Source organism: Ostrea edulis, chromosome 6, assembly GCF_947568905.1.
Source record: "Ostrea edulis chromosome 6, xbOstEdul1.1, whole genome shotgun sequence".
Taxonomy (NCBI): domain Eukaryota; kingdom Metazoa; phylum Mollusca; class Bivalvia; order Ostreida; family Ostreidae; genus Ostrea; species Ostrea edulis.
In genome coordinates, this window is record NC_079169.1 from 51,713,677 (window position 1) to 51,741,011 (window position 27,335).

The 27,335-nt window shown below is 35.2% G+C and overlaps 2 protein-coding genes across 2 annotated transcripts; one reads left to right on the forward strand and one right to left on the reverse strand.

Moving 5' to 3' along the window:
- Positions 1 to 1,508: 1,508 nt before the first annotated feature.
- On the forward strand, positions 1,509 to 12,538 carry LOC125683415 (F-box only protein 43-like). The gene is made up of 5 exons (XM_048924550.2): positions 1,509 to 1,777; positions 8,171 to 8,850; positions 10,851 to 10,947; positions 11,139 to 11,291; positions 11,497 to 12,538. Exons 2-5 carry the CDS (start codon positions 8,174 to 8,176, stop codon positions 11,740 to 11,742), a joined length of 1,173 nt encoding a protein of 390 aa, XP_048780507.2. The 5' UTR covers positions 1,509 to 1,777; positions 8,171 to 8,173; the 3' UTR covers positions 11,743 to 12,538.
- Positions 12,539 to 16,423: 3,885 nt separating this feature from the next.
- LOC125683416 (tRNA-splicing endonuclease subunit Sen34-like) lies at positions 16,424 to 27,315 on the reverse strand. The gene is made up of 6 exons (XM_048924551.2): positions 27,142 to 27,315; positions 26,133 to 26,270; positions 22,896 to 22,996; positions 21,188 to 21,407; positions 20,367 to 20,525; positions 16,424 to 18,491 (listed from the first exon to the last, which is right to left on the reverse strand). The coding sequence occupies exons 1-6, from the start codon at positions 27,206 to 27,208 to the stop codon at positions 18,304 to 18,306; spliced, it is 873 nt and encodes a 290-aa protein (XP_048780508.1). The 5' UTR covers positions 27,209 to 27,315; the 3' UTR covers positions 16,424 to 18,303.
- Between the last annotated feature and the right edge of the window lie 20 nt (positions 27,316 to 27,335).

Sequence of the window (27,335 nt, forward strand, 5' to 3'; positions counted from 1 at the left end):
TGCCAATTGTAATTGAGATAGACCAAATTGTCTATGCCAATTTTCTAGGTTTAAAGCAATACAAGCTGTAACTGACGGTATTTTTTCAACTATCCAATTATTCACCAAATAACACCTACTGGTTTAACTAATATAATCCCCAAGATCTAAAGAAAAATTCTGCAAAATAAACATGGGAATATTGTTTGAGAGCACACGTACAATGAGCGTTTCGAATAAACCGCCATTGTGTCGTATACACAGACATGGGAACGATGATTGCCGAACATAATCGGGTTGCTGAGACCGAGGCCATATACAAAGACGGAAACTGAAGCGAGTAACGACACGTGTCGTTTGATTTAAAATATTACGTTGTTTCATGAATGATTAGAAATACTATGCAAGTGTAAAAAGGTAATAATTACACAAATGTACCACTCAAATGAAATTTTGATTGTGAATTTTCTATAAAATTGGCATGTTAAACTGTTTACAAATCTAACACATGCTCAGTGCCTCTCTTTCACTTTTTCTGAACTGGTGACCTCCAAGGTCAATGCACATCGGAGGTTACGAGCAGGAATTACTGACAGGATGACAATGATTCATGAATCTATATTTTCTGCTGATTTGACAGGTTTATTGCTCCAGATTCACTTTGATTCTATTAAGTTATATATATTCAATCACATATATGTTGACTATTTGTTCTTTTTTAAAATTCATTTTCCGTCAGTTACAGCTTGTATTGCTTTAAAGTTATCCCAAAAGTCGACATCTGATCAACGTTCTGAGGAGAGGAGGAAATTGTTATGGAAATGGGAAGCAAATATGTTTTTTAAGTACATTAGAATTAAATAACGATGCTTTAAATTTGCGTTATTTTTTTTTCAATGCTGCTGTTTATGCCAATTCAATGAGGTCTATGTCATCTTGTTTTGACATAAACCAAGTTTTAAACCAATTTCGAACACTGAAATCATAGGTCAGGATTTGTAGTACGTCATCTACAGCTGGTGATGTCTCAATATGAGTGAAAAATTCTCGATGGGACGCAAAACAATCAAACAATTCTCATTACTGTACTAGTTAATATCAAATTTAAAAAATATTAAAATATGTGAAGACGTTTGTTTTGTCACTAGATCTAGATTCCATTATAATGCTTAGTAAATTGTTTCAAAATTTGTCTGAAAAGACAGAGATTGTAACATTTCCTCTAGAGGAAGTTCCGTCTTGAAATAGTAAATCGAAGGAATAGGCCATGGGATGAAGGCATGATGATGAACTAGATGCATGATGATCATGAAGAACTTGACAATGCTTGCTCTAAGCAATACACCTGCGATACAACATGTTAATTTTTCACAATATACAGAGATACAAGTTGACATATTTACCCTTTCTTAAATAGATATCTTGTTAGGAGATTTTGGGTATTAAAGTTTTAAGGCTGAGTAATCTCCTCGCTAGTTTCGACTTGAAAACGCCATGTGAATTTGTACAGGAAGTGACGTTTATGTGCGTTGTAAACATTCCCGCAAGATTTGACGTTCTGCTTTTTTTATCAGTCTTCAATGACAAGTCAAGAGGAGTTCCGTCAATGTTTTGATTGGTCAATGAGAATTTGGCGAATCATTTGAAAGATTGCAAAAGAAGTAACTGTACACAACCAGCTGGTAAAGGATTTTTTCTCATCGGATAAAGTGTGGAATATAGGCCTTATCAGGAACTTGAAAAAACACATACCACAAAAGTTACAGGAGTTGAAATGAGCAGCTGATGAAAGAAATTGGTAAGATTAGTTTGCCATTCATCTGTTCATTTTAGAAGGGTTCCCGCCTGCCAAAAACCGGATGGTTACTATCATTATAATTACATAGGCCCCTAATCCACAATTTATGATATATTTTCCAAAATTTACATTTTCATTTGCTTAATTGATCACTAAGATAGTGATTTTGTTCTTTCTTAACTGAATATTGAGAGAAACAATATTTTTTATAATGATTTCAAATGTACATAAGATGCGCGCCTTTCTTCATTTATGACTGTTACTGTCAGTACATTATGTCATCCTCTCACAATGTGGTCTATAATTAATCGTTTACCTGGAGTATTTCTGCCCAATTTACAGAGTATATGGCCATAAGTGAGTCTTAATTTTTTACTAATATTTCATTAGGAAAAAAACCCCAATTTTTATGAAAACTTGTGGGGTAGTCAATTTATGTCTTTAGTCCAATCCCCCCCCCCCCCCCCCCCCCCCCACTTAATTATGCTAAATTGTTAAAAGTTTTCCTTTCCCAAGTTTCTTAAAGCAAAATGTGTTAACTACTTTGTCATTGATCATAATCATGATATTAATGAGAATAATCTATGAAATCGTCAACATGATCAAGACGAAATTTCTAGCCTCAAAATGCAATATTTTTAGACCAACAATTTTGTGGCGTGAAATTTCAATTTTGCATTTTGATGTCTGTTACCACTGCAACAACAACAGATAAAATTATATTCAGAATTATGGGAAGCAACTACTGAACTGGCTGCATTTTATAAGCTTATAATATATATATCCATAAAAATAAAAATGTTGCAATAGGATTTGTCAATCAAATTTAATTTGATTTTGCAATTTATACTTTATCTATCATGTCTTTAGTGCGAAAATGAAAAGATGACCAGGTACATATATCACAAATGTTGGGTTTCATATACTTGTGAACAGTGTGTGCAATGTACTGCAGTAATTCTTTCTTTTTTCCCCCCAAGTAAATTAATGAACACTTGACAAGTATTTGAATTACGCACACCCTAGTAATTGACAACAGCCTTACCTGCTTTCCATTTTCAATTTTGGATTCAGAGGGAGGAGGGGATGCTCTACTGCTAAAAGACTAGAATTCTACTAATGTGTTTGTTGACCTTTTTTTTTTTTTTTTAGAACTCTGTAATATTAAGTAATTAATTGTAGTTTGATTAATTATGAATAGATTTTCCCATTTAGTTAATAAAACTACATTCCGAGGTACAACAGTAGGTAAACATTAAATAAGTGGTGTATAGGAATGGATGATCATGCAATGTTTCAGAAATCTCTGAAATCTTCAGGTATACCGTTTCGGGAGGGGACGCTTCAATGAGGGATCTGCTCTGGATCAATTCAGAAGACTATCCATAATCCCTCTGTGTAATAAATGTGTCCCATCTGACTTGACTGCTTTTGATTGGATGCTTTTGTACAATCAGCAATTTCTGAGTGATGAAATTATTCTTTGTTCAATTCTAATTTAATGAAAAACTTTTCTTAGATTTAAAAATTATTTAGTGTTATTAATTCACCAATCTTGCTATTAAAGAAAATGAATATCAATAGTTTTGATCTTACTAAATTAATTAATTAAAGAGGTTGTAAAATGGTTTGTAAAATCATGAGCTTTAAATGTGTTAAACTATTGTGGTTATTTCCTGCTGATAAGAAATGTGTCAGGGTGACTCTTTGATCTTAAGGAAAAAAATACTTCATTAGAAGTCCATTTAATTCCTTGGGTAATACAGTAATTCTTGTGTTTCTAGCCCAAGGTAATAAAATTTGTTATAGTGTAATAATTTGAACAATTAACTCCTTTCAAAAATTTTATCAACAAACAATCCTGAAAAATGACCTGCAGTCATATAAAAGATGGTTTTAGAAAACACAAAATATATTGCTACTAGTAGTAGTGGTATTAAAATTTATGTCATCTAACCTTTTGTTGTACTGTTTCTTTTGTTTATGTAACATATAATACAGAAACAATGGCTGTTCAAAACATGCACAAAATGAAGTTTTGCATTGCAAAGAATTTTCTTAAACTCCTTGGAGGTTTACTTATTTCCATTTGAATTAAACAGAATTCTGCTGTTAAATAAACAGTTTTGACTCCCTAGTTGACAGCTTTGAAATCAGAGGCAGTAATTATATTCTGATCAACATCCATCTCATGATGTCTTGGCAGGTCAGCTACAACTGTGCAACATCTGTACTAATTAAGTACTAGTAATACTGTTCTACCAATATTAGTGAATCCTCTACACAGCACTGCTTTTAGTTTGAGTTCTATCTTCTTTTAAAATCAACCCTTCATTATACCAGATACAGAGAGATGGAGGGGTGCTCCCTCCTCTCCTAATAGACTTAAGAGAGTACAATTTCTAGAATTTTATCACTGTTTGATTAAGAGTATTTTGTTAACTCTTTGCAATCTTTGGCCATTAATTGTATTATCAATCTCCTAGAGAGTATTTGGGAAGATGTGGTATTAAGAATGGATGATTTTACAATGCTTCTAGAGGTCTGTGAAATCTTCAGATTCCCAATGAGGGAGACCTACCCTGGATTTGCTGGAGACTTTAATATAATTCTCATGCATTTTTACTAGAATGTTGACCACTAATACTATTGGATGCTGCTGTTTTCCAATCAGCAAATTCTAATTTATGTAAATCTGTTCATGATTTCAAATATTTGTGTTAATTCACTAATTTAAAAGTTTTATGCTGAGAAATTAGATTTTGATGGTTAAATCTTATACTATAAATAAAAATATATTCTGGCACATTTAATATGTAAATGTTTAAAGATTGATCATGGAACTTCAAAGCTAATAAAAAGAAGGAAATTTTATAAAAGTATTTTAGTTAAAATTAAGAAGCTGAAAACACGGTTTGTAAAGCCCTCAGTTCTAGTCTCTCTGTAAAACCAGTGTGGTCAGTAACAGCTGATAAGAAAGTGGCAGGAGGGTTGACAGATTTAACTCCTAGCTAATCCCTTTGATCTTAAGAAAACACTTCATTAGAAGTCCATTTCCATCCCCTGGGATTGCAGTAATTATTGTTTCTTACTATCAGATCCTGGCCCAAGGTAATACATATTTTATAGATAGTGTAATAATTTTAAACAATTATCTCCTTTAAAATTATTAATAAATGGTCCAGAAAATAAGCCCTGAAGTCATTTAAAAGATTTTGTTTATAGAAAATACAAAACATTATTACCATGACATCAGATACTGTAACAAGTTTATTTTTAATATTTGAAATGTCTTATAGATAGATATTGACAAAAATTACTTCTTTCTTCTTTTTTTTGTATGGTCTAGAGAATGTTTTATGCAAATTCACTGATTTACTAACTTTTATCTTTGTTCACATTACTTAGCTTCTGATGTAAATTTTAACATTTTAGGCCAATTCAACTTAATTAGTAGATTATCATCCAGGGTCAGCAAAAAGTATTGGGTGGGTGGGAGGATTTTATTTAATTTATTTTTCTCTCAGAAAAATATTAAAGACAAATGATTTTTTTTTTCAACAAATGCGCATCATTTAATACCAGGTGGATATCAATCTATGCTATTTTTACAGACGAATTCCAGGTTAAGCTTTAATTTCAAACAGAAATAAACCTAACTTCTTCAAGATTTACGCCTGTAAGAACGCGAGAATTTAAGAAAACCATATAGATTTTCTTGACGTTGCTATACCGGAAATGTAAACAAGACGTGTAAATACCGGAGTCGGACTTGAAAATATTCCGGAAATCGCAAGTTTCGCAAAATAAAAAAAAATCGGGACGGGCCAATTTTTGAGGGGTGGACGGGGATGATAATCTATCAATTAAGTTGAATTGGCCTTAGAATATGTTCACCTATTGTGGACAGGTGGAGATATGTGATAATTTGACAAACTTTACATTAAAAGAGTTAATTTCATAACATTAACTTGAGTCTTTAACTTTCTGAAATAGTTTGATTTTTAAAATTATGACAGCTGCTGCTGATGGTGTTAATTTCAGGGTCTAAAATAAAACATTTGGAATTCACAATCTGCGAAGATTCAGAACTGTAGGTGCATGGTACCGTATGGTCAGCTTCCACCACACTTTCATAAAACCATGGCATTTAACATCATCTAATGTCAGTACAGAGATTTCTGCTTTATGATACTGTCACTGCAAATACTATATATATAAGATATGTAGGAAAGTAATTCAAACAAAATTTGCAAGGTAACTAACCCTACAGTCCGTAAAATGTTGCCTATCCATAGAATTATCTCACAAGTATCATCATTATTCTCCCTTTATTGATGACATCAATAGAGCCACTCAATGGGAAATTATTCTAAACAGTAATATAATTTGAATTGTTAGATCTATCAGAATGGTTAAGTGTGTGGCCTACATCCCTTAGAAATCAGAAGGCTGTTTTGATGTATTTAGGGATCAAATGATTGTTGCAAGGGGGGGGGGGTGTCAAAATTCAAGTGGTTTGGTGAAGGGGTCAAAACTCCCATAAATTTCCTTCGTTGTCCAACATTAGGCCAATTCAACTTAATTAGTAGATCATCATCCAGGATCACCAAAAAGTGGGGGCAATGGGAGGATTCTGAGAAAAATATTAATGACAAATGAGTTTTTGTCAACAGAAGTGCTTCATTTAAATGCCAGATGGATATCAATCTATGCTTATTTCACAGACGAATTCCAGGTTAAGCTTAATTTCAAACACAGAAAGATACCAAACTTCTTCAAGATTTATGCCCATAAGAACGCAAGAAACCATATTCTTCATGTGACTTTTCACGTTGCTATACCGGAAATGTAAACAAGAAGTGTTAATACCGGAGTCGAACATGAAAATTTTCCGGAAATCGCAAGTTTTGCAAAATAATAAATTCGGGATGGACCGATTTTTTAGGGGCGGGCAGGGATGATAATCTATCAATTTAGTTGAATTGGCCTTAATTATATGGTATATGGGAAGGAGTTAACTTTTGAAGTTACTTTTAAAGTGTCATTAAAAAAAACATGCAATATATTTTCATTTCCGAATAAACAATAGAAAAGGCTTGTATATTAGGGCTGAGACGATTCACCGAAATATCGATACTTTTCAATATAAACGCTCAATTCAATCTTTTCAGAGCTGTAAGCCAAGAATTTTACGACTGATTGATTAAAGATTTTAACATACATCTAGTCTACAAAATTGTCAAACATAACAAAGCTGGATATCAGAGAGTGTCAGCAGCTTATGTCAAGTGAAGGATGGACTGTAATTCAATGTACTCTTCATAAATTGTTTTTTAACCCTTTAACGTCCAGTGACGCCTTTTATGTGCCGACAGGATTAAATTGGGGGCGTTTTGTTAATAATTGGAATACAATGAAACAAATCATATTTTCTAAAAGTAGAGTAAAAACTAAACAATTTTTCTACTCAAAGAAAGTAAAACCATGTTCAGTGCTCCAATATCAATGACATGCAAGAATCATTTGAATGAATGATTTTGAAATACGTCCAAACATCTGTGAAATCTTCAGGAGGGACCTTCTTCCTCTACTTCCTCAACAAAGGATCAGCCCTGAATTTACTGGAGACCTCTAGATGGTCCATAATGTTCATGCATTAACTAGAATGGTCCCCCTCCAACTTATTGCAAAGAAATTCAACATCTGATTCAACAGCTTTGGCCTTATGCAATTAATTAGGTTAATTAAAGGCACTCTCTAAGATTAACACATTACATATATACAAATAAGCTAAATTTTAAAGTTATATCAGGAGGAGGGGAAGGTAAATGAATTGACAGTTGAAATTAAGTAGCTGACAAATGGTTTGTACAAACATCAGCTCTGTGTGAAACCATTGTGGTCAGCCCCAGCTGATAGGAAATGTGTCAGTTGGTGTAGCAGTTTTGACTCCAAGCTGATCATTTTAATATTTTAAGAAAACACTTCTTAAATCCTTTAATTCCATGGGTACTGTAGTAATTCTTGTCTATCAGTCAGTTCCTGGCCCTATAGGTAACATACAGGTGATATAGATAGTGTAACTTGGAACAATTATCTCCTTTACAAAAAAGTTATTAATAAACAATCCAGGAAATTTGCCCTACAGTCATAAAAGATTTTTTTAAATTAATATAAAATGTATATGAACAAATATATGATAATAGACTTTTAAACAAGACTTCATAATGTCTAGAAGATTTTGACGAAAGTCACTAAATGTCTTTAAAAAAGGCTATTAAAATGTACATGGAAATCTTTTACCACATGATTGAATAGTGTGCATGCAATACTGTGTTTTATAGATAACTTTTTACAATGTTCAACTTTCATTTTGAAAATAATTTTCAGATTATGGAGGAGTTCAAACTGGAGAATTGCCACGAGTTTGGCAGCTTTCCTGAGAAAGGAGGGGCTTTTAGTACCAGTACCCCGCTTGTCCACAGTAAACTCGACGACTCCCTCCCACCTCGGTCCCTTTCTAACTGTGTGTGGTCCCCTAATGACAGTGGCTATGCAGACTCTATATGCAGCAGCAATACTAGTGATATTTGCCAAGTGACTTCAAACGATAGCTTTACACAATTCCGATTGCACAATTCGGACCTAAGTCCAAGTCCCACTGCAGTTGCCCAGTCATCTGGGTCACTACAGACAGACAAGTATGTGCCCAGGTTTTCCCTGGGTGTACATCTTTTAGACTATGAAATCCCTGAGGAGGAACATGTGTATGAGAAGTTTTCTCCAAATAAGAGCCCTATCCCTCACTACAGTCTGGAAGATGAGGACATGTGTACTGAAGATTCTTGGGCTTGCACTGCACCCTCCCCGACAAAGCAGACCATTTACTCAAACCTCACAGAGAGATTTAAGGCTGCGTTACATCAGTGCATGCCCACGGAGCCGGACCGGATGATTGGACGGAAGATGGGGCTGGATCAGGTTGACCTGGTCAGTGAATTGAGTGACCGTGGAATGATGATTATCATAGAGAGAATTGTCAGCTATCTCCAGTCTTCTGATATACGCAGGTTAGTGTGCTCAAGTCATATTTACTCACATCTTTTTTTAATGTCTCCTTTAAAGTGCCAAAAATTTTGTCCTAAATGCATCTATGAGCAGACACCCAAAACAGATTCCGATAGTAATTGTTAGTAAAATGATATGATATGGTATGTTTGCGAGGAAAAGCAAAGTTTACTGCACCTTTTGACCAGTTGGCAAAATACATATATACTAAAAGTTAAAATTTTCTTAATTCTGTTTAGGGGTTGTAATTTCTGGTAAAAGTTCATTTATTTTAAATCATCACCAGTTCACCACAAATTAAACCTAACAATAAAAAACAAACAACTAAGTTGCTAATCTGATTAAAATTGCAAAGTTGCAATATAGACAGGCTCAGCAGAGAACTTGTAAGATTGAAATAAAGAAAATCTTTACAGTAACTACCGTATTCGATCTTTACTTTAGGGACCTGGGTACAGAACTATAGCTCTGCTGTCAGCTGGTAACAAAATTAAAAAATCTTTTAAGAGCATTAGATTTTAATGTCATTCAGTTTGACAATTGTGTTATGGGATCCATATTATAGGCAGATGATGGCCACAGATCATACTACATAGAATTTAACATTTATTATGCCAAAATAAAAATTTAGAAAATTGAACACCTGTTTTATGGTTTAAGTGGAAAATTTAAATGAATAAAGTAAATCCCAATATTGCATCATTGCTGAAAAATATTTATACATGGATTACTAACCTAGGGGCTAGATCAATTTTCTTCATATTTATTTATTTATTTTTTTAATTTATTTAAAGTAAAAGGTGTAGATAAGATATTTTAAAAATGTATAAACTTTGCAAAAATAGTCGATTACTTTTGTTTTCCTAAATTCCATTGATAGTATCCTACCCAATCAACATGTTGACAGTGGGCAGCAGTGTACCATATCAAACCTGATCTACACACAGATATTACTAACAATAATCCAATTTTTTTGGTATATTAATTATTTTACCAACAAATATTTCAAGGCACAATATAATTCTTAAAAGTTTACAAGACCAGATAACTAGGATAGAGATAGGGATGGTGGCTTATATGACAAAGACTGGTACAGTTGAATTATAACGTGTTTTTTGAAACACAATGAATACTTATGATTCATTCAGACAATTTATTGGGGTTCTTATCATTAGAGTGATGCTTGCTTAAATATCCTGATATGATAGGGGATTAACATTTTCTGCTTTCACTTGATGTTGATAACTAGAATTCATCTGTCAATGTCTCTGTATTTACATGTTTACAGAAGAATTCACAGTTCATTCACATCAGCTACCTGTCACAAAGATCATTGTTCTTTTTCTGGCTTTACTGCTAATCTGCAGGTATCACAAACTATATTTATTTCTCTCAAATATTTGCTGGCTTTAGAAGATGACTTAATACCTGTACAAAAGCTGTTATTGTGGTGATGACATTGTGTTTCGATTACAAGCTTGGGTCTCTGTCATACTTGATCAGGCTTGAGTGGATTATCCCCTAGCAAGATTTTGATGCTTGGACTGATACTGGTCATTTTGTGACCTCACAAGTACTGACCAAGCTACTGACACTGGACATGGTCATTATTATAGTACATGATTTGTTGTTCTGCTAATCCGGTCCCTAACACTTAACTGTAAATATACACCCCCAGGGTGTGAAACATACACCCAAGCCCAGTGGACTCTGATGGTCTAACAGTAAAGTCATGCCCTGTAGTGGTCCCACAGTGGTGCTAGATGTTGTGTTTTACCTAACAATGATGACCTTGTCAATGCCAAATCAATATAAAGCTGCTGTCAAACTGCTGTAGATGTTACATCTAATGGTCCAATCACATCATCATGTCAGGCTGGGTATAAAAATGACTTCCATAAGGCAGAGTGCCTTCATTCACTTTGTAAATGTTTTAATAAGCAACAGCTGTCAGTCAGTAGTATATTTAACTACAGTCTCCCCTATTCTATCACTATTTCAGAATGTGTCGAGTCAGTAAGACATGGAGTTCTGTGTGTCGTAAATGGTCTATACAAAAACAGCAACGCAGAGCGCGGTCACTGAAACGCAAAGACAAGGTACATAAAAATTTAAATACTAAGCAGATGTAATTCAGAATCTAAACGATTGAAATTTTGTACCAACAAATGTGTTTTTAGTTTTATATATATTATACATATGTACATTCAAACTGTAAGAATTGTACATGCATGTTCATCTTTGAATTATATGTATAGTGTGTTGCTAACTGTAGCTGGTGTTTTTTTAGGAGAATGCGAGTCTCAAGGTGGCGCCAGACCTGGATGCTGTTCAGCGTGGTCTAACTGTAGGGGAGCAGACCACCCTGGGAACTGTTCAGGCAGTACAAGATAGGGTTCCACTGCCCTGCTCTATAGGCACTCAGAGGGACCTCTTTGTACAGGTAAGCTTCTGATCAAAAAAGTCCATCAATAACAAACTAGAGTTATTTCTATTTGCAGAGTATTGTTATAAAGAAAATCAAGTCTCTGATTTAAAAGTGTACTTTATTTTCTACATACTATATTCTTCAGTTTCTACACATTTTATATGTACATTGTACAACAATTTAAGTTAAAAGTAGTCATGAAATGATTATTTTATTTCAGACTGCAGAGTCTCTAAAGAATGAGGAGAAATTGACCAAATGTCCAATGTGCCAACAAGCTGCCGTAGTGTACCCTGTGCAGGAGAGGGGCATGTGCCAATCAGACAAGTGTAGCTTTGACTACTGTGTAAAGTGCTTCCATCCATTCCACAGAAGTTTGCCTTGTGAATCGCTGACCGTCAGCAAACGAAGCAAAGAGTCCAAGATTGGCGGAAAGCACGGGAAGAAGTTTCTGAGGCGGTTATAGCACTGGGAATACACCATGGTACACAGACTTAACAGGCATGAACCGTACTCCCAGGTCAGCTCGCAATTCACCGTGGCAGCCAGAGATCTGGTCATCTGTTCACTAGAGGCAGTCACAAGGTTGTCCCCAGGCACTGCATGGAAACACGGAGCTCCTCATCAAACTACGGAAAATCTAATTCCAGGAATCCACCAGACTGTCACAAAGAGACACCACCAAGTGTGTTCAAAGGCACCACCTTATGTGTTCAAAGGCACCACCTTATGTGTTCAAAGACACCAAGTGTGTTCAACACCTTCATATTTCCTTTTGACGTGTGTTCAGGAACAGGCTGTTTTATTGTTGCATGCTTGTTTTACATTTCTTATTTTTTAAAGATATTTTTTTATTTGTATTTTTGCATTTTACTGTTTGTTATAGTTAACATAAAATTACCGATTTTTATATTATATCTTTTAAACTAGTTCATTTTTATTTGTAGTCCATGAGAAATTTACTCAAGTTATTTACACATCAGTATCGGCACAACACTCAGTCCATGGATATAAAATCCAAATAATACTGGTAATATGCATGTACTGTTTACATAAAGATAAGAAAGACTTGATTTACCAAAGATAGAAATAATGTAATTACACTAAATGAAATTCTCCAGAGGACATTGTTCTGACACTATTTATATCACAAAATGGTTGGTTAAATACTATCTTATGTAAATCAAAACGCTTTATACAAATCTATTGTGCGGTTGATCAAATGTTCAGATTATATTTTGAATAAATAATATATATCTTTACAGATTTGTGTTTGAATTATAAATCATTCAAATCTTTCATTACCCTTCCTATCCTTTGGGTTTGTAGAGTTAACAATACCATATAAGCAGAGTTTTTAATGATAATTTGAGTTTGGCATTATTAGTCAGGGTGATGAGATCGTTATTGAATTTACTCCATATTGGAGGTAGTACTTATCTTTCTTCAATGGAATTATAAAGTCACTGAAATTAGCTCTCGCTAAATATATATAACTGGTGTCATGAGAAAAGGGCCCTTGTCTTTCGACATTACAATTCACAGAAAACGACGTCAAATTTGTATAAACCCATTTTCATAGGGGAAATCGCTAAATTTGTGTCTTGCTAAAAAAAAAAATCCACTTTATGCAGTATTGCTGTTTCTGTCTGAGGTGAAAGGTTTTTCTAACAAGAAACCCATAGGCTACAATGTTTGCCAGACTTTATCTTAGATTTACAGAATAGTATGAGAGGAATGGAGATATTCCACCATAGGGATAAGATTTTCAGTCCCCCATATAGAACTTTGTTCCCCTATTGTGGGCCCAAATCCCCCAGGGCCAATATTTGAACAAACCTATTTGAGGAAGCTTGAATATTGATATGAATAATCATGGCCCTGATGTTCTTGAAGATTTTAAAGATATATCCCATGTAAAACTTTGATCCCCACTGTGGTCCAACCCTAGCCCAGGGGTCATGATTTGAAGAATTATGAATCTCTTGAGAAGTAGATTCCACCATTTTTCAGTATTTCTTATTTATCTCCCCTTTGACAGAAGTGAGACCCTTCATTTAATCAATTTTAAATCTTTACCCGAGGGTAGTTTGGTTGAAATTTACTGTGGTACGTTCTTTAGACAATGGTCAACAGATGCAAGACAGCGTCAGCTGAGCTAAAAACATTCTTTAAAAAATCTCAAGAACCACAAGCCACGAATTAACAGTGATGATTTATATGCAACCATTTCAATGTATTTCAGATTTATATTTAATCAAATCAAGGGCCTTGGAGCTAAGTTATACAGGAAATTTTAAAACCATTCAATCTTTTTAGGAGTCACAGCACCACAATAAGATCGTGCAGCATTAACCAGCTAGATTGGAAATACATGTATACAGTGTGACAGTTGTCTGTTACAGTCAAAAACACTTGATGTCACAAATGAAAAGGGCCGGTACAATTCAGCGCAAACGATGGAAAACATTGGATTGAAATTGTAGTTTTTGAAATCGATTTCAATCCATTTTGCAAATACATATATCATAACAAATATAATGGGGATTCGGTGCAAACGTAATGTCTATGATGTTTTTAAAATACTTGTAAAATTTAAGATTGTGTGTTTTCTATCCTCGAGCCTTAGCATACCATGGGATATTCTCAACATGTTATCCCCCCTTACCTGTTATTCATTTACATTGCTCAATATTGTTGGGAATTTTGCTGCCTGACATTTTGTAAACAAACTATGTAAAATTGATGTTTGTGACATCACAAACGGCGTAGGAAAACATGGTGTAATAATTAGAATTTATGGAATGGGTGATATCCACTGGATAAAGGATTAAACAGAAGAGCTTTACATGTGATGAAGAATTGTATGTCACTTCACAAAAATATACCAGAGGTTTTAAGAGATCATTAAGACTGCGGAACATTATTTGGATGATTTGGGAAAATACCGTGTTCGTGAAAGTACGGTCATAATATGGGGTCAACATTTTCTGTAGGAATAAAAAGGATATAAAAAATCTTTTAAAATCTACTGATGAACAGCAGGGCCAATGTGACTCTTTTGAGCATTATGGGCCTCTTTTGAGCATTTATATGGGCCTCGTTTATCCTGTAGCAGTGTAGTAAGTCAAATAATATTAAATGCTTGTTGGAAAAAATACAAAAGCATCACCTTTGCAATTATGTCTGAGACCTTATAATGTAATCTTTGAAAAAATTGGCACGTCACAATAAAATTGAACTTACAAGACTATGTTATATTAGAGCATCAACCTAATATAATTTTGGTTTCCCCAAGTTTAATATTTATGGGTCAGTAAATAGGGTAGTTGTAGGAAGAACAGTTTTAATGGAGTAATAATACATGTCTCCCTTTATAAAGCAGTGGACACTTTGTATACTATTTCATATGGTACATTTTTTAATAAAGTATATATTTTATGCCCCAGTAATCAAAGATTTGGGCATATAGGTTTTGGTCTGTCTGTTTGCTTAGCCAGAACTTCTGAATGGTTGATTATAGGGCTTTCATATTTTACCTGTGTATTCCTTATGACAAGCCCATTCTGTTGGTTCCAAAATATTTTACCTTGGGGGGGATGGGGGGGGGGGACTACAATTCTGAAAAACGTAAACCTTGGCCATATCTTTTGAATGATTGGCAATGGGGCTTTCATATTTGACATATATATTCCTTTTGACAATTACTTACGAAACAAAATTTTTGGCCTTGTGACCTCAAGAGTTTGACCTACTTTTGAAAAACTGTTCTTGACCAGAACTTTTGAATGGTTAGTGATAGGGCTTTCATATTTCACATGTGTATTCCTTGTGACAACACCTTACTTTTGTACCAAAATTAACCTTGGAGTTTAGCCATATTGGGACACAAGTGCTTTGCAAATTTACCTTGCTATTATTTATGATGATCTCGGCTACTAAATAATGGCTATCACAAGATGCCAGGGTATAAATAAAAATTTCAGCCTCCAATGTCTATCTCTGTTAGTAGTGGTACTAAACATGAGGTACTGTGAGCAATGCTCACTAAGAATACCCCCTGCTTACCCCAATCTCCCAAAAGGTGTTGTTAATAGGTATAAATGACCTTTTCCTGAGTGTAAAAAAGAAAAGGCATGACCAAACCTTGGGTAGTCTCTTCTCTAGGGAGAAATGGATAAAAGATGATACCATATTGCTACTTTGATGTCCAGTGCGCTTAACTTTTGACCCCAAATTCGATAGGGAACATCTTCATCCCAAGGGTAGTCCATATGTATGATATGGCGACTGTAGGTGGAAGGGATAACGCTTTCGAGCCCGGAAACCATATTGCTATTTTGATGTCCAGTGCACTTGACCTTTTGACCCTAAATTAGAAAGGGAACATCTTCGTCCCATGGGTAGTCCATATGTATGTTGTGGTGACTGTAGATGGAAAGGATAATGCTTTAGCGCCCGGAAACCATTGTTGCAGGGGGGGGGGGGGTATAATAATGGCTATTACAAGATGCCGGGGCATCAGCAATAAATTGTACAATTCTAGAATCGGCTTCCAATATCGTTTCCAAAAAATATTTTCCTAGTCATTTGACATTGAGACCACTATACCAGGTCACAATGGTAAATATTATGCTGTAGTACAAATAGTGATACATCTGTCATGCTAAATATCAGAATCCAAGGTTGTTCTGAACAAAAATTTATAATTTGTCTTCATCCTTGAACTTTGTTAAATGAGTAACCTTGATTCCATGTAATAGTATACCATCTAGCCAAAGAAACTTCAGTATTAAATATGAACATCTAATACCTCTTCAAAGTTTAACAATTCCAATTTTCTAGTGACCTTGACCTTAAATAATGGGCATGACATGACTTTTAACTACAAACCTAGTGACCTTGACCTTAAATAATGGGCATGACATGACTTTTCACTATAAACAACCATTGTATCAAGTTCAGTCTTCAATGTCTCTCTATGACCAAGTTATTTAGCAAGATAAACTATCCTTAGTAACCTTGAGATCACTACAGTGTCACATGAAGGTCATGACAGTAAATGCCACATTTTTATGTGATATTGTATCTACATGTCAAATATCAATCTTGTGTGAAATTATAAGAAAGATATGACAAAGACAAAATCTCATTGCTTCTGTCAAATATTTATTGTAAAAATAACAATAATTAATTAAAAGTTGCATTCTAATTAATTTTGATAAAAAAAGATGGAGGGTATTGTTGTTTTTCCTCCTGACAGATAGCACAGGAAAGACCTCAATTTTGCAATTCTGCTAGCATAAATACTGATCAAGAATCTCTGACATTGTATTCATAGTCATTCAATCAAGGGAAAAATGCATTATTTCAAAAATCTTCATGATCTCCTATACACTAAAATATTGCACTAAATCTCAACATTTATTAAAGCCTATATCATCTATAAATCTAACTAGAACTGTCTTAACAGCACTAATAGCCCCGCAGGGCACACTGGATATTGGAAATGGTGAATTTGTGCTCATCATGCTTTAAATATACAAGTTCCTGGGAGACGCAGAGTTGGTCGGCCAATGCTATCTTGGAGAGAGTTGACGGAGAAAGATCGTAGAGAATGGAAGCTCTCAACTGCCGACCCTCAAGACCGGAAAGAATGGAGATCTGAGGTGAGATCTGCCATGCGTGCAGCCAGCCAGATACCTGGAAGGGGGCCCACTAGTGTGGACACTACCCGTGATACTGCACGGAAATAAAAAGGAACCGACAACAACATTATTGAAGATTACCCATATTTGAAATGATGAAGAACTAATGTAAATACAAGACAATATACTCTGCAGTAGAGTGTTACTATTTAAGATATGCTTATAACTTCTGAATATTATTTCATGGATAACTATTCAACATACAAGTACATGAGCGAGAGAATGACACATTTCATCATATCCACAGATAGGCAGACAGACAAATACCCTCTCCTTAACTTATGCAGAAGTCTAGATGTGAGAGAACAGATCATTACAAAATCTACAAGAAAATGACTACTTCCATAAAGTTGAAAAAACAACTGTAAAATGAAAATATTCCTAACTACATGTATTCCTAATTTCTTTGAATTTCAATAAAAATGACAGGTTTTCAACTTCATTACGTACATATTATAATACACAAAGCTTGAATCAAATCTGTTCATTGGTTTTTAAGATTTACTACGGACAATGACAACACTCTCTCAAAATGGAAAAACTATCCATAACTTCATGAATATTAAAACATCTCAATCAAAATAGCAGGTGCACAACTTCATTATTCATATAAGATATACAAAGAGTTTTAATCAAATCGGTTCATTGGCCTCTGGGCAAATTATGTCTACACACAGACAGAACACGTGATTCCAGTAACAACAACCCCCCCAAAAAAATTTGTTTTCGGGGAGGATAAAAATATTTAAAAATTCATTTTATTTAAAATACATTAATATTTTTGTGTTTGAAAATTTTTTGACAACATTAAAAACAAATAATTTTTAGATTGTTCAACCATCATTTTCTTTGAGTGATTTTTGTTTCATATGATACAGTAATATGCTTGAACTGACAACCAGACAAACTTCAGGAAAATATGAAAAGTTATCAGTTTAGTATAATGACAAACACAACAAATTTGAGTACATACTGTATAAGAAACTTTCTCAAGCCTTTGTTCATCTGCAAGTAAAACATTTTGATATACATGTATATGCAATCACCTCACTCCAGCACACTTGAAACGACTGAAAAATCAACATAGCAGTCACTCCACCGATATCAGCTGTCCTGTAGCGAGACATGGGATATCTTGCTATATCAGTTCATGTCACAGATTTCTGCTAGTGCCAGTCTATCGTACTGATGTGGGATATCTTATTTCGATATCAACTGATACCAGTCCACTGCAGCGAGACATAGGATATCTTTATCTTAATCATGATGTCACAGATATCAGCCACTGTACCCAGACACATGATATCATCTTGTTGATATCAGCTGATACCAGTCCACTGCAGTGAGATGTAGGATATCTTGTTATCTGGGCCTTCAGAACACAGTAAAACAGTCTTCCTCACGTTCGATCCCAGACGCCCCATACTCACTATGTCAAGAGCAGACATCTTTTTCTCATGAGGAATGCAGATGGCAATATAGTGAGAATGATATCTTGAAGGATCACCTGGAAGTATATAGAACATAATATTTAATCGATGTATCATTCTTAACGCCTGCTGATTTCCAAGCGTCAGATGCAGGCTATTTCTTCCCTGATTTACAGGTGTAGCGTCAGATGCAGGCTATTTCTTCCCTGATTTACAGGTGTAGCGGAGTCAAGGATATGTCTCCGCTGAGGATCAGAACCCGGGACCTCAGGCACAACAGTCCAGTGCTCTACTGATCCAGCTAAAGGGTTAACCCACTAGTCAGAGCTAGTAGACAGGTCATGCATCTAACACTATTACATTGTCCCCCTTCAGAGAGAGAGGAGCACTATTCTCCAGAAGTGCCTGTGGAGCATAGTTCAGAGGGCAATCACTCTCATCCATCTGAGAGTACCTGGGTCCCAAAGTCAGCGCCAAATGTAACAGAGTAACATATATGTCTCAGCTGTCAAAGAACCTGGGACCTCTTGCACGACAGTCCAGCGCTCTATACCAATCAAACCTGGGATCTCTGACACAACAGTTCAGTGCTCTATACCGATCAGAACCCGGGACCTCTGACACGACAGTCCAGCGCTCTATACCAATCAGAACCCGGGACCTCTGGCACGAAAGTCCAGCGCTCTGTACCAATCAGAACCCAGGACCTCTGGCACGACAGTCCAGCACTCTGTACCAATCAAAACCCGGGACCTCTGGCACGACAGTCCAGCGCTCTATACCAATCAGAACCCGGGACCTCTGGCATGACAGTCCAGCGCTCTATACCAATCAGAACCCGGGACCTCTGGCACGACAGTCCAGCACTCTATACCAATCAGAACCCGGGACCTCTGGCACAACAGTCCAGCGCTCTATACCAATCAGAACTCGGGACCTCTGACACGACAGCCCAGACAGGGCCGTAAATTACATGGAGGCGGAGGATGCAGCTGCCTCCTCCAACTTTTGAGCCAAAAAAAATTAAAATTTAAAGTTCATTAGAATTTATGTTGTTTCCAATAACTAAGAACATGATACCTCCCTTAAAAAGCATTCCAAATCTTTCTTTTAGAATGAGTTAGTCAAGTAACATCTTAGAAGGCCCTAGAATCAAGGATTTTGCATGAAACGTGTTCAGTGTGCACAAAATGTGCTCAGCGTCTGGGGGCCTGGGCGGCCCCCGCCTAATTTCCTGCCTCCTCCAAATTGAAGGTTAATTTACGGCCCTGCCAGGGCTCTATACCGATCAGAACCCAGGACCTCTGGCACAACAGCCCAACGCTCTATACCAATCAAGCGAAAGGGTTAACCCACTGACCAGAGCTAGTAGATTGATTGAATATTGTTTTACATCCCTCTCAAGAATATTTCACTCATATGGAGACGTCACCACTGCTGGTGAAGGGCTGCAAAGTTTAGGCCTATGCTCGGCGCTTATGGCCATTGAACAGGAAGGGATCTTTATCGTGCCACACCTGCTGCGACACAGGACCTTGGTTTTTGCGGTCTCATCCGAAGGACCGCCCCATTAAGTCGCCTCTTACAACAAGCAAGGGGGTACTGAGGACGTATTCTAACCCGGATCCCCACGGGATCAGAGCTAGTAGAAAGGCCATGTATCTAACACTACTACACAGGTAAGTCAGAACTTCATGAAAAATCAGAATCTAAGCATTGTCAAATGAACAATACATTTTCAGTTACAATATTATGGATAATACTAATGAATTCAAATTCCCCTCTCCACTAACATTAGAAACTGAAACACTATATGGAATTCTAACTAATTCATGAAATCAAACATTCTCATTTTTCTTAAATCAAGAAGACTCAACAGAAAGATGTGATTCTACAATACTTGAAAAATGCTAAGGGCTTTAGATACACTACACCAAACACATATTACATACCTGGATAAACAAGAAAGTCTCCCCCAAATTTGCTGCCATTGGACAGGAAATAGCCTTGGTTCCAAAGGTCTCGATAAACTCCAAACTTCAGACGTTCTTTTTCAGATGTGGGGTACCCCCAGACGACGGGCACTTCGTCCTCTGGTTTGTATGGAGACTCTGAAAAGATAGGACTTGATGACGGAGTGAATTTCGATGTCTGCTGATATCAGCTTCTCAATGATGGCTACTTTAAATGTCTGAATGATTATTTGTATCATGTGAGTATACAGATAATGGAAGCAAAGACGATTATGCAGAAATTACCCCAGTATTTTTATTTCACACATAATACAAACAATCGAGAACGATTATTTCTTGTGATACAGTGAAACCTGTCTAGTCTGACAAGCACTGAGAGACAAATGTTGTGTCAGAATACACAGTGTCTAGTCTGACAAGCACTGAGAGACAAATGTTGTGTCAGAATACACAGTGTCTAGTCTGACAAGCACTGTGAGACAAATGTTGTGTCAGAATACACAGTGTGTTGGAATAAACAATGTGAAAAGAATAAAATATGAGTCAGAATGCCCAGTGAATCGGGCTGTACAGGTTTTGAATTAGACAGTTTTCACTGTCCGAGTATAAGTTTTATGAAGTTGTAAGGCCTGAAATCTTACTTGAAAATAGAATGGAATTCATTACTGACAAAACATCAGTAAACCATGTAAATATCTAAAAAGTACAACCCAGTATCAAAATGATGGGATTAAAGCATTCATGACCAGGAAGGATATTTAAAGTTTTGTGTAAAAATAAGATTTTCTATCGATGTGCACCTGTAAATAACTGAACCAGACTGAACTTCTTCGGAATTGGGGGGATAGGAACTTTGTCTACGTCTATGCTGAAGTCCTCCTCCACCTCAGCTTCTTCCGAAACTTCACCGCGGCTTTTCCTCTCCTCCAAATCCTTCTGAGCCTTGTCTCTCTTACCCTCGATGATGTTTGCCATGTTCTGATGAATTTCCTTCTTTCTTTCCTCTCGAAACATTTCTACCTGTTGATAAATATAATGGTTACAGGTAAAACAGAAATATTTCTACTTGTTAACAAATATCATAATTATAATGGTTACAGGTAAAACAGAAACATTTCTACCTGTTAACAAACAAATATAATGGTCACAGGTAAAACAAAAACATTTCTACCAGTTATTTCTACCTGTTAACAAATATCATAGTCACAGGTAAAACAGAAACATTTTTAGAGAGTTAAGTATATGTATACATTGAGTTAAATTTTAATTAATCAAAAGAACTGCATTTTCTGTCTACACATCAAATTATAAAATACTGGGAAAATTCTTAATTACTCCATACCATGACATGATTTACACATAAACATTATCTAATTCAAAAACGAACAAATCAATGTATTTTTATTCAAATATTTTTCCTTTTATGACAATAAAAAACAAAAGAAGATTCTTGTTTTTTCCTTTTACACATTTCGAGAACTCTTTTATTGCAATTCACCTTTAAATTAGAACACTTTGGCCGATATAGTATTGCGCTGTGTGACGACAAAATTGAATCTGTTTGTAATACATATTGCGAAATGCAACAAAAACTCTCATTGGTCCATGTATATAAGTCCGCCCAAATTCCCTTATACAGGAGTAGTTGGCATTTCAAAACATGACGGCCAGATGGAAACTAACTTCAAAGGAAGAAAGAGAAAAAGTGGTATTCTTGTGTTCTTGTCTCATAAATTTAATATCAAAAAAATCCTAACATATTTTCCTACTATACTTGTGTCCAAACACACCTTCAAATATTTATTAAAGCCCCATACGACCCAAAAACTCACAGCTTTTGATGATTTCGTTCGTTGACGTACAGTAGCCATGTTAGGTAGCCAGACAATATCCTCTCATATCTAGCAATTTCAATCATTTCAATGCAAATGTTGGGCATTTCACACATTCACTGCCAAATCTTATCTAATCTAAACGAGACAAAAAATCCTACCTTCCATATCAAAATCCTAAATCTGCAACCAGTTACCTTTTGGAATATGCCTTGATCAAATTAAAATATCGTCATCTTTCACCTGAGCCAAGTTGACATGTACTGGTACACATGATTGGCTTTCTATATTCTGAATGATAGTACTATGCACATCGAGGGCGATTTCAAGGTCACAATGTAATATTAAGATTACATTAGTACACGCTACATATAAAAACAAGATACTTATATAAATATATTATAATATACTAAAAAAATATCATGTGGTTAACATATTTACACATATTATACAGCTTGAACACTGGATAAAGGTAGTACACTGTAAATAGTGAGAAAATATTATGACATTTTCCCCACGATACAACTATAGACCTATACATTGTGACATCATATAATGTGAAGTGCACTGACTCAGAGGTACATTTTTTTATTTCTGTTTTAACATTTCTTGGGACACCTTAACTCTACTGTTATGTTTTTTCACATCATTCTCAACAAAACAAAGAAAATGTCACCTGTGCTTGGTAGCTCTTCTGTCTGTATTCATTAAACTCCTCTTTCTCCTGCACACTGGGCTGCTTTAAGTCACTGCTGTTATTGAGAAGCAAAATGGCACCTATATGTATAAAAAGAAGTAAATTGGCACCTGTACGCATATAAAGAATTAAAATGGCACCTGTAGTTATTGGCTCAGGTGAGCTAAACATTACTCAGACTCTATATTTCATTTACAGTGAATGAAATTCCCGTCCGCTGCACGCTTAAGACGTACTAAACCGAGAGCAGACGTACAAATATTACTTAACATCACCTCGCTTGGGCGCATTAATTTTACCAAGAATCCTATTCATTTTCTATTTCCATATAAATTGGATTCAAAGTTATGATTATCTTTATCTCAATCATTAAGGAGTCTTTAACAATCAGTCAAATCAAATCCGTTATTAATTGTAAATATTTTTAGAGTAGCAAATGTGAAATTTCGAACCGTGAAATTTATAGCCTTGGTCTATGGTCATACACTATCTGATTAAAATTAAATCTCTAACCGTTAAACTGGAGAAGTTCTGATTTTAATTAGATTGTGGTCACACAAGCCATTTGACCAACTACGTCACTTTCAAATGGACATTGTGGAGGACGACAGGGATTTTTTTTAGGGTCTGCAAGGGGCCAAAAACAAGGCCCATTCCCAGAGCTAAAAAGCAGGTGTTTTTCCTAATGTTTGCTTTAAAATTACCAAACTATGAAAACAAATCAAAGCAAGGTAAACTTATTGTTCACAAAAACTTTTCACAGGTCTTATTGCTTCAAAATTGTTAAGTAAACTATTTTTGTTGGGCCTCTGCTTATCTAAATGCTCAAAGTAAAGCTTTGACCAAATTGGAAGCCGGAAGTAGTCCAATTATTCCTTAATGCACTGGTTTGGTTTTCTCCCTACTTCTTTGTATCCGTGGAAATTTTTTCCAGATTTCAAGCAAATATTACTATTTTTCCCAATTGGAAAGGCCCAGGCCCTTGAAATCAGGACTTTAAAAAAAACCTGGCCTGGAGGTAATAAACTTTTACCATACTCATCCTCAGCTATGTTTGTTTTGATTACAACTCAGAGCAAGCTCCAAAGCATAGTTTGAAAAATCTTGAGCATGTACATGTATTCCATTTAAATATGAGAATGATTTTATACAAGTCTTATAACCTTCACTTTTGAGTATGAGTACAATTTAAAACAGAGTTTGAGTACGAAAACATGCTCAAAAAAGTTTTATAACCTCCAGGCCTGGATGATGAAGATCAGCCAAATTTAGGCCCAACAGATCACCATCGTGATATAAATAACATTGATTATGACTCAGATTTCTTCAGAGTTGGTTGAACTGTCAGAAAGTGAAAAACATTAAATAAAATTAGAATATTAATATTGGGAGATAACTTTTAATTTTTAGCTCTAGTGAATCTGCGATATTGCTGGTTTTTTAGTAGTCAGTTCTGCTGGTCCATCTGATATTTTCTCTAAGTTTCATACACTGCCATGTATACTCCATATTTTGTCGAGCATGCAACCATAGGAACCGGTAATTTTGTCTGAAATAATCATAGCAAGCGCAGTGAGCCAGCACAGAGGGCGCTGGCTCATACTGTGAGCTCTAATGACTAAAGCGCGCAAAATAACTCTAGCTAAATCTTAACCTTTAACAAGAAAAAAAATTTGACACCAATCCCAGAAGTCCCTTGTGAAAAATGGCTGAGATCTCACAAAGTCACACCTTGGACTATAATTGTGAACTTACGGTGATTATCATCTTAATCTTGTACATGGTCTCCTAGCATGAAAATTCAGTGCACCATTAGGCGTAATGTTTAACAAGGTGCAATGTTTATGAAAGGCAGGCTAAGATGATGTGTGACGTCATGTCTACGTTTTGACGTACGTCTGACATGATAAGACTAACAGTGGCAGATCTATTTCCATTTGTAAAAGTCATGTTTCCAGGACAATATACTTAAACATTAGGCATATATAATGTATGGCATCGAATACAAATTGGGTATAATCGACTGCAAACCACAAATCTGATTAAGATACTAAATTCTCAAAAGGAATTGATTATTCTAACAAGAAAAAAATAATAATAAAAGAGACTAACTTATCATAAACTATGTGAGGGAGCACAGGTATTTAAAAAGTTACCCAAAAAAACTGATGGAATTCAGCCAGATCATCAAAAATATTTCCGTTAAATCTTTGTTTTTCCATGTCTAAAAATAAGAACAGCTTAAATCTATTTCCTTGGCATGTCGGATTGTCTGGTAATGCAAACCATAATGATCCCCCCCCCCCCTCATGATAACCAACCTTGCCAATTGCTATAAACAACTGAAAAATCATCAATTAATTCTATTTTTGTGAATAAATCTTAATGTATCCTTAAAACAGCAGTGGAGAGGGGCTCAACAATGTTGCAATTTATTCAATAATTATATGCAAAAGCTGAAATATCATAATGATTGTGTTACAACTACAATTATGTACAATATTATAAACATTGTTCCAATTTTCTCTTCTGAAACACGCCATTGCTACAAGGATTGTTATATGAATTTCATTTTTTAAAATTAGATAGGGGTGCATGTATGTGCAATAGTGTCGAATTTATCAATTTATTTATAATTTTCATTATATTGAAATCTGTTTTATTTTCAAAGGCAGTGCTGTTCACTTAGTTTTAAAAATTTGAAAGGTTTTCAACAAAACTTGGGCATTTTAATCACACAATTTGTGACTTGGAAAGATTGAGAGTAGAAATAAGGAAAGTAGAGGTAATCGAGAAATATACAGTTTAGAACAATTTGTGCGTCAAAGATTAAGCAAGTCACAGTGAAGGCAACAAAAATAAAATGTATATAGTATAAAGATATTTCAATCACATTCATGTATGATAATCATATGTTTTAATAATTTGATATAAACCCTGGGAAAAAACTAAAATGGGCTGTTTCAGAATTCTGCTGTCTTATTTCATTCATGAACTGAGTATTTGGCAAATAGATATTGTTTAAATTGAACCTGATCAAAGCATGAACCTTGCAAAATATGTACATACATCATGCGCTCGCTCAAACAGTTTATATGTATTAATAGTAGGCCAGGGGTCTATACTATACACCAAACCCTGTGTGTTTTTTATTAGGGAGTGGTATGGTATAGACCCCTACATGTATACTCCATATTGTGTCATGTATGCAATCACCTTTCTCCAACAGTAGGGTGACTTCTTCCTTTGAAAGCTGTAGTGGCAAACCTAGATAATTGTTTTGTCGAGGTAATCGAGGCAAGCATCCGATCAGACACCCCACAATTCTCCACTGTTCTCGCAGTTCTACAGAATCTGAAACCATATGCAAATCTTGAAACAAAATTTCTCAACTAAGTTTGTAAAATCAAGTCAGTAACACATCATCAACATTCAATTTGTTGTATTATATACCTTCTTTTCCTGTTTTCGTCACTTTATACACAGGTTAAGAACACTTTCCCTATAGCAAGATCTTCTCGCTAAAACACGATTATCCCTCTTTAGCGAGAAAGTAAACATTACCATAAACAGGGGTACGTTTTACAAAAGAACTTACGACTTACAACCAACTTTATATACTGAAATTTTCTCATTTATTGTAAAATCCTTCACTCCAATGTAAACTAGTGAAAACATAATGCTGAAAATTAAGTTTCAGAAACATTTTAATTCATTAATTCAAACTAATAACTGTGTAGTACAATTTAAGACTTGCGACTTTGATTTACGTTGTTTTGTAAAATGGATCCCAGGTGTTTTGGTGTCTTTATTGAAAATAATGGCAATTTCAGTGAAATGCTGAATAAGCATGACACATATTCAACATGACGCGCATTGTCTCTATAAAATTGACAACACAAGAAATTGCACATCAAAGTTGCTGCGTAAGAGGGAAGGAGGCTGAAATCCAATACACATTGTGAGTGTTTTTGTTTTGATTAATATATTTGCATACAGTAAGTATCAGGCATTTTAGCACCTTTTCTTCTTTTCAGGTGAAACACGAAGAGATGCACTCCACGGGTGTTTTTCTCGGTTGTACCGAATATATTTACTCTCGCTAGAGAAAGATAATCGCATTTTAGGGAGAATATCTTGCTGTAGGGGAGGTGTTCCCAACCTGTTAAAAGTTTGTTTACAGTTGTCTTTTTTCACAAATGTAAACAATCTTTCAAAAGATTACCTCTCGCACTCCAGACCAATGGCTTGTCGTTTTGTAAATATACTTTGATCGGCTTCAATTCATTCATTTTTTCTGAAATATCATGATATTAACTTTAAACACTAAACAGTCATAAAACAGCAACAATACATGACATGGGCGCAGCCATCTTTAAATTCTCATGCTTCTTATACAAATTCCGAGGGGTTACGGAT